Source organism: Chenopodium quinoa, unplaced genomic scaffold, assembly GCF_001683475.1.
Source record: "Chenopodium quinoa cultivar QQ74 unplaced genomic scaffold, ASM168347v1, whole genome shotgun sequence".
Taxonomy (NCBI): Eukaryota; Viridiplantae; Streptophyta; class Magnoliopsida; order Caryophyllales; family Amaranthaceae; genus Chenopodium; species Chenopodium quinoa.
Window position 1 is genome coordinate 1847674 of NW_018743122.1, and position 17043 is coordinate 1864716.

The following is a 17043-nucleotide window of genomic DNA, read 5'->3' on the forward strand; positions in this document are numbered from 1 at the left end:
CTCATCAAGATAGGTGGGAGGGTTAGAGTTTTCAAATTCAATACTCTCTTCATTCTCAACTCCTTCACCATCACACAAATGCTCATCGATGGTATCCTCACACTCTCTTGGTTGCTCAAAATCACCATCATCATCCTCAACACACACATTGGATTTGTAATTTTCACACACAAGCATCAAAGATGACAATTGGCTTTCTAGCTCTTTACCTCTCCTTCTTCTCTCCTCAAGTTGCTCCTCACTCTTTTTCATCACCTCCAATTGACTTCTCATAGAATTAAGAATCGATTCCTTATTAGGCCCAAACTCATTATCAAGCTCAATGCACCTAATTTGAGACTCAAATATATCAACAAGAGATTCAAAAGATGTAGAAGGTTGAGGCTCAACAAGAGAGGAAGAAGAAGTACAACCAAGATTAGAAGAATCAACATTAAGATCATGAGCATATATACATCGCAATGGAAAGTGGGGGGGGGGGGAAGCAATCAAACACATGAGATTTATCATCAAGGGAATGAATCATATCACAAAAAGGCATGGCAAATAATAAAGAATATTGAAACAAACCATTAGCATCAACTTGAGCATGCACTTCATCATCATGAACAAAAGGAGAAATAAGTTGAAATTATGTGTTCAAGGTTCACTTAAGGGATCATGTGGCAAATCATGGGAATTCATGCTAATATTAGAAGAACCAAGACAATTCATATCAATATTAGAAACATGATTACCCCTATCATAGACATCCCTAGTAAACCAAACATAAAAATCCTAAGCATTATCAGTAGACAATGCTCTAAATTCACCATTATGCATGCATTAAACTTCTTTTCTTGTTAGATCATTCAAACCAAAATAACAAATCTCACAAGCCACCCAAAAACTACAACAATTATAGTCCAAAAATCCCTCAAGTCTATTGAAATATTCACAAAAAGCTCATTGTCATATTGAGAAAATGATAAACATGCCATTTTTTTCACAAAACAAACAAAAATCAAATAAAAGAAAACTATATACAAAGACCTAGACTTAAGCAATCAAAAACACTCAAACATAGACACCGTTCCCCGGCAACGACGCCATTTTGACGAGGGGTGGATATAGGTCGTCGAAACTAATCTTCCCTCGGTCAAACAAAATTTATAAACACTTAAAAAACGTATATACTAGTATAGAGGAAAGTCAAGGATCGAACCAAAAGGAACAGTAATGTTCAAGCGCTCTTAATTATGCGCCTAATCTAGGTCGAAGACAAAGATAAAGAGAGAACACTAACAACTAAAAAACTAAAAAACCAAAGAAATAAGCACTAGGAATGGGATCAACAAGCAATCATGACAATTGTAGCAACTCGGAAACAATATGCAAATCAATGGTTGTGAAGACTAATGGCAAGCTCAATCAAAAGAGTCAACAAGCTATCTCCTAGAGGTCAAACTAGCGCCAACTACGAGAGACTCTAACTAAGAGCATCACTAATCAAGCTCAATCGACAATTGAAATTCCTAAATTAATGGTAGGTATCATTAGAAACTACAATGCAATCTAGCATAATTCTCAAGGCCTAATCGAATTACACACATGCAAACTTCCATTAATCACTTTAATCTCAACAATTAATCAACACAATCCCCAAATTTAGCACAATCAATAATTCATACAAGTTTCACCCAATTCCTAGCAAACAACTACACCAACATCATCATCTAATCAACAAACAACTAAAGAAATCAAGAATCAACAATCTATGAAGAACAATTACACTAATCAACAATCAAACATCAAAATGAAACAAAACAAATATGAAATCAAACAAAGAAATAAAATGAGATAGAGTTAAGAATGCTCATTGATAATAGAGAAGATCTCCAACACAATTGTCACCATTGAATCTTCAATATCTCAATCACTATTGAAATTCCTCACTTTCTCTCTCTAAAATCTACTACTAAACTAACCCAAAAACTAGAGAGAGAAGCTCTCAACTAAGCTAAGAATATGATCAAAATCTAAAATAAAACTTTCTTGCGAAAATTGGGTTCAAAAGGTTATTTATATGTGGCGCAACATGAAGAAGATCGAAGCTGGAACCCGCAGAGGAGCGCCCGCGCAGCAACAGTGCACGCTCGTGATGAGTGTCATTTATGGCACTCATTTGGCTTCTTGTAGGATGATTTTCATGCTCTTTTATAGTTCTTTTCTTTAGTTTTCCTTAGTTGTGTTCTTTATTTCTTTAGTTTGTGCTTTCCTTAGTTAGTTCTCTTTCTTTGTGCATTTCTTTGCTTATTTGGTCTTTTTCCCTTTTATTTGCTTGTTTTCATATATTTTCAGGTTATGATTGTGCACCAAGGATTTCCGAGCCTTCCTCTCATATTTCTCATCATTTTGGATGCCTCTTGCTTGTCATTTGGAGCTCAAGTTTGAAGGAATGCAAGGATCAAGTTCATGAGATCGATGCATGCATGTGGTGGGGGCATCATCTTTGACATGAACCCACCAAAAGATTCATTTGAAGACTTCCTACCTTAGTGTTCATCATCATCACCAAGACGAGCACACGAGGATGAGCTAGGACAAAGAAAAGGGAGCTCCCCTGCTGCCAGGTGCGGGCGCGCATGAGGGTGGGGCGGCCGCGCACCTGGGTGGCGCGGGCGCGCCTGATACGGGTGCGGGAGCGCCTGCAGAGGCCCCTGTTTCGTACCCATTTTCTCGCGGCCGTGCCTCTCCCTTGTTGCGACCGCACATTCCGGAGTTTCTTTTGGACGATCTAACTAAGTTTTCTCTTGTTAGTTTTACTATATATAGTTTTACCTTCTATTTTTAGAGAGAGAATTATTAGAAGAATTAGAATTAGTTTTGGATCAAATTAGAGAGATTTTTAGAGAGAGATACTCTAGGTTTTAGTTAGAGAATTTCATGGTGGATTGTTGATGATTGAAGATTTCTCCATTTCCTTTGATCTTTGATCAAGTTTGTAGGGATTCCTTTTCTTTAATTCGATCTTTAGTTTGATTTCAATTGTTTTGTTGAATGTTCAAGTTTGATTGAAGTTTGATTGATTTATGATTTGATTTTAGTTTGTTTAATTTGATCATGATAAATTTGTTGTTTAGCTTTGTTTTTATCTTGATTTCTATGGATTGTGAGTAGTTTGATTGCTAGGGTAATGGTGAAGCATATATGAGTAATGGATTGATGTTAGTATGGGGAAATTGATTAAGTTGATGATGTTATTAAATTAGTTAATTGATTATGTGCATGTGTGTGTTTGATTTAGGCTTGATCACCCTAGTTATTCACACTAGATTGCATTGTAGGTTCACATTGATATGGACCATTGATTTGTGGCTTGCATTTAACGATTGAGGTGTCTTATGTAGTTCTTAGTTAGAGTTTATCAAAGTTGACACTAGTTAGACCTCTAGGAAAATAGCTTGATATGCTCTCTTAGTTGAATGATTGGTTTTCCCTCGCATCACTCGACTAGTCAACTCTTTCCCAATTAGCGAAATCCGTTACAAGTATATGTGGATCTCGACCCCTAGTGTTTATTACATTTGTCCCAACCTACCTTATTTAGTTGTTTAGCATTCACACCCTTACCTAACCTTTCCGGAGTAGCTTGACTTGACAATATAAGGTCGCCCTCCATTCCTTAGTGGTTCGACCCTCGACTTGCCATTATATTTGTATAAGGGTGTGTTGAGAGATTACAAATTTTATTTAGCCTAGGGTAGGGTTAGTTTCAACGACCTAATTTTGACCCTTGTGAAAATGGCGCCGTTGCCGGGGACCGGTGTTGTGATTTTTTATTGTTGTTGAGTCTATTACATCTTATTCAAAAACACAAAAAGGTTTTCCTTAAGGCTACATTTGTAGCCGTGTTAATAATAATTTTGTTTGAGACTGTGTGTGCAAGTGAACATGGGAGAAGCTCATAGAGTGACATTGAAGGAGTTGGGCACTCCAGGTGCTTACAAGTATGAGAGTGGGATTGTTCCATTGTTGGTTCCGGATAACGATTTTGAAATCAAACCAGCTATGATTACCTTGATCGAAAGGAAACAATTTGGTGGTACAAAAAGTGAAAATCCTCTCAATCATCTCAAGGATTTTGAGAAGTATTGTAATACAATTGTGGTAGCCGGAGTTTCTCAAGAGTATATAAGGCTGAAGTTGTTTCCCTTTTCTCTCATCGGAAGAGCTTTAGAGTGGTTGGATAAGGAGGTCAAACCAAGGTCCCTAAAAACATGGGATGAAGTTACCAAGGCTTTCTTATCTCGGTTTTTCCCACACAAAAAAAACGGCAGAATCTAGGGCTTTGATCCAAAGTTTCAATAGAGGGCCTAATGAGAGTCTCTATGAAGCATGGGAAAGGTATAAGGAGTATCAACTCTAGTGTCCACATCATGGGATTCCTACCTACCAAATTATACAAATCTTCTATGGGAGGTTGAGTTCTTAAGGAAGAGCAAGCTTAGATGCCGGAGCCGGAGGTCCGATAATTAACAAAACGGAAGAAGAAGTGGTGGATGCAATAGATGAAGTGGTGAGACATTTTATGAATTGGCAAGAGGTGGAGAAAGAGCCAACTAGAAAGGGGTGCTCGATCGAACAACACAATGCCATCAACGATTTGACCACTCTAATTTCGGATTTAAGGAAAGAGGTTGTATCCCTCAAGGCCAAGCTTGAGAGTCCTCCTTCGCGAGCTCCGATTCTTCCCTCCCAAAATAAGAGGAGAGGTACACCTTCTTACCCTAACACTTTTCTTTCTTCTTGTTGCATTATTAGAGAATGTTGGCCTTGTGATTTATGTGAAATGAATGATCATGATGCTTCTATGTGCCCCAATGTTCCTTGTGATGAATGTGATGGAATCGAAAATGAGCATGTGAATTATGTTTATAATCATAATTTTGAACCTAGATTTGAGGTTCAAAGAAATGTTGGAAATAGGAATTATCACAACCAAGCGAACTATGATAATTATAATCAAAGTGGTGGTTGTAGAAATCATGGACTCCAACAGATTCATGGTAGCTATAACAATCATGGTTATAATGGTCAAAATTATGGCCGGGGGAATGGGAACATAACCTAGGTTATGGTAAGCATAGTCAACATCATGGACAAAATAAAGCTAAGGGTATTTGGAATAATCAAAGTAGGGAAAATTTTCAACCTAATGTTCAAAGAGGTACCCCACTTGGATCCATTCCAAATACCCAAGGCCCAAGTGATAATTTCTATGATCAACCATTTTCTTCTAAGATTTTTTTGGAAGAGGTTTTTGAGAAACAAGTCAATTTTCTAGGATCCTACTTGGCCGTGAAAGATGAGAATTTTAATGACATGTTGACTAAAAATAAGGAGTTAGGAAATCGACTTTCTCAACTGGCTAGTGATTTTAAGGAATTTAAGAATTCTTCTTTTTCTTTGACTTCATCGAGCTTAGGTTTTTAGAACCCTATGGATGCAATTGTTACTAGCAAGGGCCCGATTGAGATTGAGGGAGATGAGAGTCCCTTAATTGATAAAATTGATGAGGAACAAGTAGAAAGAGTGAAAGAGAAAGAGAAAGAACTTTACAAGACCAACCTCCCTTATCCCCAAAAGTATAATAGGCACAAATTGGATGAGCAATTTGGGAAATTCATAGAGATGCTAAAGCAACTTCATCTTTCTTTTCCTTTCAACGATGTGGTATAACAAATGCCAAATAGGACATGTGATATGGTGGAAATAGTTACCCTAACCGAGAATTGTAATGCGATCATAATGAATAAGATGCCACCTAAGTTGAAGGATCCCGGAAATTCCACTATCCCTTGTGCTATTAATAAGATTCAAATTGATAATACCTTATGTGACTTAGGAGCTAGTGTTAGCCTTATGACATATTCGGTTTATCAAAGACTAGAGCTAGGGGAACTTTTACCTTCCAAGATTACATTGCAATTAGCCGATAGGTCGATCAAGATTCCAAAGGGTAAGGTAGAAGATGTTCCCTTGAGGGTGGGGAAATTTGTCATTCCGGTAGATTTTATAGTGTTGGATATGGATGAAGATGCTACTATCCCTATCATCTTAGGTAGACCATTCCTTGATACATCGGGGGCTATGATTGACGTTAAGAGTGCTAAGATATCTCTTAAGATAGGAGAGGAGGCAGTTGAGTTTGATTTGAATGAAGGTATGAAATATCCCTTTTTTCTTTTGAAAATTGCATGAGTGTTGAATTTCTTGATAATATTGTTCAATCCATGCATGGGCACTTTCTCAGATCTAATGATCCTCTTGAGTGTGTTTTGTTGAACAAAGAAAAGATAGGTGCTCCTAGCAAGAAAGTGAAATTGTATGAAGATTTGCTTGATGGAAGCATTGAAGGAAGTTATGAAAAAATTTGCATGGGGATCTCAAGTCAAGATGCTTTGCAAGTGGCCTCGACCAAAGAAGGTAAAGGTGTGCCTATGGTAGAGCTCAAACCTCTAGCATCACACCTCAGGTATGAATTCTTTGGCCCAAGTTCTACTTATCGCGAAATTGTTAGTGCATCCTTGAGTGAGAGCCACACTCAAGTGCTATGTGATGTGTTGAGAAAGCACCAAGGTGCTTTGGGCTATACCATTGATGATCTCAAGGGTATAAGCCCCGCTTTGTGTACGCATCATATAACTCTTGAGGAATGAACCCTTCCCTCTATTAAACGACAACGTAAGCTACATCCCCAAATGGGGGAGGTAGTGAATAAAGAGATCACTAAGCTTTTGGATGGGGGAATCATATTGCCCATCTCAAGATCTAGGTTGGTCTTTCCCGTTCATGTCATTCCAAAGAACGTGAGTATGACCGTAGTCAAGAATGAGAAAGGTGAGCTCATTCCGATTAGGACGGTCACCGGTTGGCGTATGTGTATAGACTACAGATGTCTAAACACATCCACCAAGAAGGATCACTTCCCCCTTCCATTCATTGATCAAATGCTTGATAGACTAATAAGGCACAAGTTTTATTGCTTCCTTGATGGTTACTCGGGATTTTTCCAAATCCCAATTCACTCCGACGATCAAGAGAAGACAACGTTCACATGCCCTTATGGGACCTTTGCCTATAGGATAATGTCGTTTGATCTTGTCAATGCTCCTGCAACTTTCCAAAGATGCATGATGAGCATTTTTAGATATATGTTGGAGGAAGAAATGGAGGTTTTTATGGACGATTTTTCCGTGGGGGGGTTTCGTTTGAGGATTGCCTTTAGAATCTTGGAAAATGCTTAGCAAGGTGTGAGAAAGTGAACTTAGTGTTGAATTGGAAAAAATGCCACTTCATGGTGGAGGAAGAAATAGTTCTTGGACACAAAATCTCTCATAAAGGAATAGAAGTGGATAAGGCCATGATCGAGGTTATTGAGAAGCTTCCACACCCGGAGAATGTAAAGGGAGTGAGATTATTTTTGGGGCATGCGGGCATCTATAGAAAATTCATCAACGATTTCTCACTAAATGCCAAGCCCCTCAATGACCTTTTCCAAAAATATGTTGATTTGGTGTTTGATGACAATTGTTTAGAAGCATTCAACAAATTGAAGAAAGCTTTGACTTCCACTCCCATTGTCCAAGCCCCTAGGTGGGATTTGCCTTTTGAGCTTATATGTGATGCTAGTGATACGGCTATCGGGGGTGTGTTGGGTCAAAGGGTTGATAAGAAGCTCCATGTCATCTATTACATGTAGAAGACCCTCAATGGTGCTCAAAGGAATTACACAATAACAGAAATGGAGTTCTTAGAAATTGTTCATTCCTTTGAAAAGTTTCGTTGTTACTTGTTAGGGTCCAAGACTATTGTGTTCACCGATCATGCGGCTTTGAAATACCTCTTTGGTAAAAAGGAATCTAAGCCAAGATTAATTCGTTGGGTTCTTAAACTCCAATCTTTTGATCTTGAGATTCGAGACAAGAAAGGAGCGGAAAATGTGGTTGCGGACCATTTATCTAGACTTGAGGATTTTCAAGTCCAAGATGATGGGTCCCCTATTGAAGATAAAATGTTGGAAGACTTCTTGTATTCTATAAATTTGAAGGAACTCCCATGGTTTTCCGATTTAGTTAATTACCTTGCTTGTGGGGAGTTTCCTCCTTCTTTTTCCAAGAATCGTAGAAAGAAGCTTAAGATAGAAGCTAGGCACTATGTTTGGGATGAGCCGATTTTGTATAAGAAAGGTGTTGATAGTTTGTTACGTCGATGTGTGCCAAATGAGGAAATGCTAAATGTGTTGAAGATGTGCCACTCGAATCCTAGTGGTGGACATATGGGTGTTTCTCCAACAGCTTCTATGGTGCTTCAATCTGGATTATGGTGGCCAAACCTCTTTAAGAACACTTGGGAATTTGTCAAAAGTTTTGACCGATGCCAAAGGACCAAGAACATTTCAAGGAGAAAACAACCCATCCTTGAGTTGGAAATTTTTTATGTTTGAGGAATAAATTTCATGGGTCCTTTTCCTTCTTCATATGGGAATCAATACATTCTTGTTGCCGTTGATTATGTGTTAAAATGGGTTGAAGCCATTGCTTCTACAACAAATGACCATAAGGTAGTAATGAAGTTGTTTAAAAAGATAATCTTCCCAAGGTTTGGCATTCCCAAGGCGGTTATAAGTGACAATGGGTCTCATTTTGTGCATAGTGCTTTCCAAAAGATGTTTAAGAAACGTGGGGTAAACCAACATTTTGGGCTCCCTTACCATCCTCACACTAGTGGGAAAGTTGAGGTGTCCAATTGTCAAATTAAGTTGATACTTGAGAAGACGGTTGCAAGAAATAGGAAAGATTGGTCGGATAAGCTTGATGATGCCTTGTGGGCATATAGAACGGCCTTTAAAACTCCTATTGGTACCACTCCTTACCGCTTGGTTTATGGTAAATCTTGCCATCTCCCGGTTGAGCTTGAGCATTGTACTCATTGTAATATAAAGAAGATCAATTTTTATTTGGCAAGTGCGGGTGAGCAACGTTGGTTAGATCTCCATGAATTAGAAGAGGTGATTCCCATTTGGGTTAAGCTTCCTGGCTTCGTTTGGATGCTTATGATTTTGCTTGTTTGTATAAAGCTAGAGCCAAAGAGGTGCATGATAAGCTCTTTGAGAAGAAGGAGTTCAATCCCAGAGATAAGGTGCTCCTTAACAATTTCAAGAATGAGACTTTTTCCTAGAAAGTTGATGTCCCGTTGGACCGGCCCATTTGTTGTTCAAGAGGTCTTCCCGAATGGTGCTATTAAAATTTCTCCTTTGGACCTCTCATGGACTTTCAAGGTCAACGGTCATAGGCTTAAGCGTTACTATGATGGAGTTTTTGTTCGGGTCATTCTTGATATGACTCTCTATGATCCATCTTGAAAGGTGGAGAACGTCTAGCTAATGACGTTAAACAAGCGCTTATTGGAAGGCAACCCGAGTTTCTAACCCTTTTCTCATTTTTCTTTGATTTTTTTTTTCTTTTTCCTTTGATGCCTTTATTCTCTTTTAATCTTGTTTTCTTTTGTGTTGTAGGTGGTTTTGATTTGATATCCAACAATTTTGGGGCCAATTTTGAGGTAGAAATATCCAAATTCATGAGTTGAAAATGTGTAAGTATGGATATTGGTGGGTTCTTATGGTGGGTTCATGAAATTCTAGTTTTGAACCCACTAAAATGGGGTTTTGCTACTGCCTATGTTGGTGTTTATCATCATCATAAAATGTGTGCCCACCGTTGTGCGCATTAAAAAAACAAGAGAGGATAAGTTCATACCCATGGAGGTGTGGGCGCGCACGAGGTAGATGCAGCCGCGCACCCCTGCTCGTCTTCCCCCTCTTAAACCTCACCGATTCTCTTTCCTTCTCTCTCTCTTACCTTACTTTCTCACTTATGTTTTCTTTGGTTTTCGCTCAAGCATCATCTTCACCTCCATCATCATTTAGTCATTGAAATTTCATCAAAATTCATAATCATCTAGTTTATTATTGCTCTTAGTCTCAATTTTTGCATTTCCATGGTGATTTTCTCTCTCCTAAATTGAGATTTTTTTTTGGTACTCTTTGATTGAAGTTTTGAGGTTAGCAATTTGGGATTGTTAGTGTGCAATAGTGCTCCTTGTTCCATTTCTTTGCGATTTCTCATCAATTAAAGGTATGATTTCTTTATTCTTATGATAAATTTTCTACCTTTATTGTTCATGAAGATTTAATTTGGTTTTAATTAGCATACCCATGTTGCTTACTACTTGCTTCATTTGATTGTGTTGATGATGAATTGTTGATAAATATATGACTTTGTGGTGTTGATTTTGTTTGAGTTTATTGAAAATTTTGGCACTACCATTGTTTGATTTGTTATTTGGTGTTGTTGATTTGGTGATGATGATGTCCATAAGGGTTTGGATGGTTAAATGAAATATTGTTTCTCACTATACATGATTATGGTTTATAATTATGGGTTTCTAAGTGCATTTTTCACTTGATTGTGAATACTTGCTTATTCCCTTGATTATTTTGGCTCTTATGGGATTTTCCATTATCATGCATTGTCTTTGCTCATCATTTTCCCTTTTTATTGAACCTTTATCTTGCTTGTAGTGTGTAGATGGCCCCCCTTCGTCGTGTAAAAAAGGCAAGATTCTCTAATCATAGGGAGGTGGTTTCTCCTCCATCCTACATCAAGGAGACATATGGCATCGAGTTCACCAAGCGAGAACATTGGGACAACTTCTACAACTTGTCACCTCGAAAGCTATTTTCCACAAGATTCTATGATAGGGCGGCAACAACTTTGCTTGGAATTGATGAGGACGTTAGGATGTTGGCTCGGAACTTAGGGCTTGAGGCTTTCATTGATCTTAATGCACCAACATTTGCCCGCATTACATTCGAGTTCCTCGCTTCTCTTGAGGTTCACGAGGATGAGCATGGTGATTCGCCTCCAACTCTAACCTTCCAAGTCTTTAATAATGATCACTCAATTCCACTTTCTTATCTCAATGAGGCATTTCAATTTTTGAAGCCATTTGATGGGACACCATATTTCTATCCGGCTTTCGAAATTTTGCAAAAAGATCATATGTATTGTGAGGATAAATGGTGGAGTCACATAGCTGATGAAGAGGCCTATCGGCCGCAATACTCCAAGTCGGCCTCGATTATTCACGCAGCTATGAGGTATTTTAGCCGTACCCTCACCTATGCTTTCTTCTCTAAGAAATACCTCGGTGCCATATCCCGAGAAGAGTTAAGTTGGCTTTGGCTAGCGGATAAGCCATGAAAAGAAGAATGGGAAGTCATAGATTGCTTTCACTTGACAAGAAATATGGACCTATGCTTAATTCCCTTGAGCCTATACATGATAAGATGGAGAAGACCCCTTTCCATCTTCTAAGCATCTATGCTTTGATCAATCAAAGTTTTTTTAGCGTACTACCAAGAAGTATTTGTTTGTTTGGAAAGTTTGTCGGACTACGGATTGGTGTCTCATTCCTCACCCCGAAGCTATGGTCCGTGATTTAAATTCGAATTTTCCTTGGCGGCCAAGCAAGATGGCCATTGATCGTTCTATTTGTAGGGTTCCTTTACATACCCCTCGTCCCAAGCATCGTTTTGCCCCGAGTTCTCGGGGAGGTACTTCTAACTCTCCTTCTTCTTCTTCTTCTTCTTCTTCTTCTCCTTCTATTGATTTGTCTAGATTACATGATAAGATTAATGTTATTTTCCTTTCCTTATCTTCCCCTTCTTTAAGTAATGATTTTTTCGAGGGTCATGACTACCATGCTAGGAGAATCTATGATTTGCATGTTTCTAGAGGAGAGATGGAACCATATTTAAATTACCCCTACCTACCAGTCCAAGAGGGACCAATTCCTCAATGGGTACCTTATGATAAGACTGTAGGACCCCGCCTTTGTTACCCCTATTAGGAGGGGCCCCATGTGGCACCTAGTGCTATCTGGGGGAATACCCGAGGGGACTATGATTATAAGAGGCCAGGAGGGTAAGATTTTGCTTACAATCCGGGTAACCCTAACCCTTTTCCCTTGCTTGAGACCGATGGGAGGTGGGGACTCTCGAGTCCACCTATTTTTAATGATTTGTCGCATTTCTATGCTTTAGATTTGCTTAGGAAGAAGTTTAGGACCAAAGGAAAAAGTGCTTTAGTTGCGGATGATGTGGTTCGCCGTGTTGTTTCTGATAATGGTGAGGGGAGCTCTCAGTCTACCCCTTACCAAAGTGCCGAGTGAGACCGACTCGACTACCCTCCCTTCTTGCTTGATTTTCTCTAGTCTTGCTTTGTCATACCTTATTGTTAGATAAGCAGCTCATGGCAAGCTTGGGGGTGCTTTATTATATTTTATTATGCTTTACATGATTCCCCCTTGCTTTGATGGTTCTATATGGCTTTGTGTTCGGATTTCCTTTCTTCTGCTATCTATTGATGATGATGTTTTTCTTCTGATGATTTTCTGATGATTTCTGCTGTCATTCTGCCGATGATGTGTGATATCTGCCTGTCTTATTGATGATTGTTTCTGATGATGATTTCTCTCTCTCTATTCTTTGCCTTTATTTTCTATGATTTCTTTTCTTTTCTTATCTTTTAATTTTGTTTGGAAGTTACTAACAATTGTCTTTGTATATAGTTTTCCTTATTTCTTTTGCTCTCTTCCGGCTATGATTGTCCTGCTTCTATTTTGGAGTTTTATTCGGTGACTCTTATATTCACTCTTAATTATTGGCTAAGCATGGATTATCCGGTGAGACCTTTCCTTTTTCTTTATTTTATTTTCTTGGTTGCTTAGATTAGGATTAGTATAGGGGAGATGAATGGTTCGAGGATGTATGTGTTTAACACCTTACGTGTTTGGGATCTTTTGGTGTTGTTGCCATTAGATCACTTGTATTACGATTGGAATTTATGTGTTACATGTGCATTCTTGTTCTTTTCTTCATTTCTCGCTTCTCCTATTTCTTTGTTCTTCCCTTTTCCTTTATTTTTCTTTTCTTTATCTTCCTCTTGCTTTGTTTATAGTTTTGAGGCCTTTTCTTTTATTCTCTTTTATGATTTAGACTCCATATCACTTGACTTTTGCCTTTGAATGATTTACTTCCTAAATAATAGAGGTTTGCACATTTTGAGATTATGTTTGGTTGATTTAAGAAATAATTTATGCTAAGGTAGTTGGTTAGAACTAAGAGGATCATGAAGCCGGATTCTACTTGATTTTGGCATCTTGGTGGTTGCTTCCTATGGTTGATTTGATGCTTATAGTGAGTTTTTGCTACATCCGTGTGAGGTTCATTTATTTTTCAAGCCTTCAACATATATTTGCATGAGCGGCATGGATCCTTGAATTTTGCAAACCTAATCTTGAAACTTGACTCATAGTTCTTGAATCCAAAACCGAACCATTTAGGGAGGACAAAGGCATCTTTTCGGGGTGGTAAATTTTGTTTTTCTAGGATAGTTCTTTTCAATTTTTGTTCCTTTTGGGTTTACATTAGCCTTCTTGCTAACCATTTGAGCCTTTTCCCTTCTTTTCAAGCCACATCTTTAGATTCTTGTGCCTTTTGATTCTTTTTGTTCCATATTTGGTTTTTGTGAAGCAAATGGTCATATTTTAAAGATTGTGGTGTATAATTTTGGTTTTTGGTTCAAATTAAAGCAAGTTCGTGTTTTGTGTATATTTTGTGAATAATGGCAAGTGAATAAATGAAAGAGCAGTCCAATATGAAAAGGCAAGGACAACGGAAGTGCGAAGTTCAAAATCCGTCTAAAGTTAAAAGAGGCAAGGACAATGCATTACGAAAAGGAAAAAAAAAGTGAAAAATGAAAATCCAAAAATATTTTGATGTATTCTTTTCTCCTTCTAAGCATTGAGGACAATGCTTCATTTTAGCTTGGGGGAGGAGCGTTTACGCGTTTTGTGTATATGTTTAAGAATGTAGTTTTAAATAAGCTTAGGGGTATAAGGTGTATGTATTTTTGTTTGGTTTGGTGACTACTTGATTGTGATCCTAAGAGTTGGCCATTCTTTCGCTAATTAGGAAAACCACCAATTTCAAATTTTTAGCCTACCTTCACCCTTTCTCGCCCTTGCATTACAACCTTTGGGAAAGCCCTTTTGACCAAAGTGATTGAGTCATTCATCAGAGGAGAGGAATGTGAGTTTTATCCTAAGGAGAGGGGATGCAAAGTCAAGATGTCGAGTAGCATAAATTTTTCATTTTCAGTTTCCTTCGAGGAATCATTGGGATGTTCACTAGAGGTTGATTTGAAGCTAGTAGGGAGAACGCGGTAAGAATGAATAGGATGAAAGTGGAGTGTGATATTTAGTTCTCTATGATTAGCATGTTTTATTCTGTTATCAACCTTAGATATCTTGAAATGTGCACACCTCTATTTATTTGAGAAAGTTCTTCATTCATTTGAATTGTAGTCATGATGAAATAGTCCAACTCGTAGAGTTTTCTATCTTTCTCTTTTCTTTTGTTTTGATTTTGCCTTTTTGTTTTGCCTCGTGTTCTCTTTATGAGAGTTATAGGTAAAGCTCTTAGGAAACCTTTACGAGACCTCACTCGTCCTCATAGGCGACTTTGGAGTTTAAAGGGCTTGTTGTAGCTAAAAACAATCGTGATTCCTACGACAGTGAGTCTTAGTGTATATTCTCATCTTGAGTCTTTCTTTTTCTTTTTGAATAAGTCTTTCATCCTTATTCTTTCTTGCTTTGTTTTGATGAGTGTCATTTATGACACTCATTTGGCTTCTTTTAGGATGATTTTAATAATCTTTTATAGCTCTTTTCTTTAGTTTTCCTTAGTTTTGTTCTTTATTTCTTTAGTTTGTGCTTTCCTTAGTTAGTTTTCTTTCTTTGTGCATTTCTTTGTTTATTTGATCTTTATCCCTTTTATTTGCTTATTTTCATGTATTTTCAGGTTATGATCGTGTTCCAAGGATTCCCGAGCCTTCCTCTCATGTTTCTCATCATTTTAGATGCCTCTTGCTTGTAATTTGGAGCTCAAGTTTGAAGGAATGCAATTAGCAAGTTCATGAGATCAGTGCATGCATGTGGTGGGGGCATCATCTTTGCCATGAACCCACCAAAAGAGCCATTTCAAGACTGCCAACCTTAGTGTTCATCATCATCACCAAGACGAGCGCACGAGGATGAGCTAGGACGAAGAAGAGGGAGCTCCCATGCTGCCAGGTGCGGGCGCGCACGAGGGTGGTGTGGACGCGCACGAGGGTGGTGCGCCCGCGCACCTGGGTGGCGCGGGCGTGTCTGCCAGGGCCCCTGTTCCGTACCCATTTTCTCGCAGCCGCGCCTCTCCCTTGTTGCGACCGCACCTTCCGGGGTTTCTTTTGGACAATCTAACTAACTTTTCTCCTGTTAGTTTTACTATATATAGTTTTTCCTTCTATTTTTAGAGGGAGAATGATTAGAAAAGAATTAAAATTAGTTTTAGATCAAATTAGAGAGATTTTTAGATAGAGAAACTCTAGGTTTTAGTGAGAGAATTTCATGGTGGATTGTTGATGATTGAAGATTTCTCCATTTCCTTTGATCTTTGATCAAGTTTGTATGGATTCCTTTTATTTAATTCAATCTTTAGTTTGATCTTTAGTTTGATTTAATTGTTTTGTTGAATGTTCAAGTTTGATTGAAGTTTTATTGATTTGTGATTTGATTTTAGTTTGTTTAATTTGATCATGATGAATTTGTTGTTTAGCTTTGTTTTGATCTTGATTTCTATGGATTGTGAGTAGTTTGATTGCTAGGGTAATGGTGAAGCATATATGAGTAATGGATTGATGTTAATTTGGGGAAATTGATTGAGTTGATGATGTGATTAAATTGGTTAATTGATTATGTGCATGTGTGTGTTTCATTTAGGCTTGATCACCCTAGTTATTCACACTAGATAGCATTGTAGGTTCACATTGATACGGACCATTGATTTGTGGCTTGCATTTAACGATTGAGGTGTCTTGCGACGTTCCTAGCTAGAGTTTATCGTAGTTGACGCTAGTTAGACCTCTAGGAAAATAGCTTGATATGCTCTTTTGGTTGCATGATTGGTTTTCCCTCGCATCACTTGACTAGTCAAATCTTTCCCAATTAGCGGAATCCATTACAATTATATGTGGATCCCGAGCCATAGTGTTTATTACATTTGTCCCAACCTAGCTTGTTTAGTTGTTTAGCATTCACACCCTTACCTAACCTTTCCGGAATAGCTTGAATTGACAATATAAGGTCGCCCTCCATTCCTTAGTGGTTCGACCCTCGACTTACCCTTATACTTGTATAAGGGTGTGTTGAGATATTACAATTTTGTTTGGCCTAGGGTAGGGTTAGTTTCAACGACCTAGTCCGACCCTTGTCTGCCCTCGCGGCAGGGTAGTGCGCCTGCGCTCTTCCGAGTTTCTTTGGATCTTCTCGTTGCTTTGTGAGTTCGATAAGGTCGCACGATTATGATGATGATGAACACAAAGAGAGGCAGTCCCAAAAGCACTTGATTGTGAGTTCAACAACCCATATTCATGAGAGCACGGCTTGAGGGCGCAAGAGCTAGAACTTGGAGAAACCACTTCCTTGCATCTTGAGATTTCCAAATTCCATGAGCTTGCTCCTAAGGCTTCCTCCACCTTATTAAATCACCAATATTAAGACCTGAACGTCGTACAATACCTACAACCACGAAAATAGAGCAAATAAAGGAGAAAAGACTAGAAAACCATAGAAATGCACAAAAGCTACAAAATAAGAGAGGAAAGGTAAGACTAAGACCAAAAGCATAAAACTAAGCATTTTATTAAGCATGAAAGACATGAAAAGAAGAAGAAAACAACCTAAATGCTCATCAAATGGGTGCCATTTATGACACCCATAAAATTCCAAAATCTCTAACCTGTTTCTTTATCCATAGAACTTGTGAGCAACATGTGCTGCTACCATATACTCAGCTTCAGCTCTAGATAATGCAACGATGTTTTGCTTCTTGGAACC

General features: G+C 38.3%; 1 protein-coding gene across 1 annotated transcript; it reads left to right on the forward strand.

Moving 5' to 3' along the window:
* The first annotated feature begins 5724 nt into the window (after positions 1-5724).
* LOC110732000 lies at positions 5725-6701 on the forward strand. Its single transcript, XM_021911919.1, has 2 exons — positions 5725-6205; positions 6334-6701. The coding sequence occupies exons 1-2, from the start codon at positions 5725-5727 to the stop codon at positions 6699-6701; spliced, it is 849 nt and encodes a 282-aa protein (XP_021767611.1).
* The last annotated feature ends 10342 nt before the right edge of the window (positions 6702-17043 follow it).

Coding starts and splice junctions, on each gene's coding strand:
- LOC110732000 (XM_021911919.1), top strand. CDS start 5,725: ATGCCAAATAGGACATGTGATATGGTGGAAATAGTTACCCTAACCGAG. Junction 6,206..6,333: donor TGAGTTTGATTTGAATGAAG/GTATGAAATATC, acceptor TGTTGAACAAAG/AAAAGATAGGTGCTCCTAGC.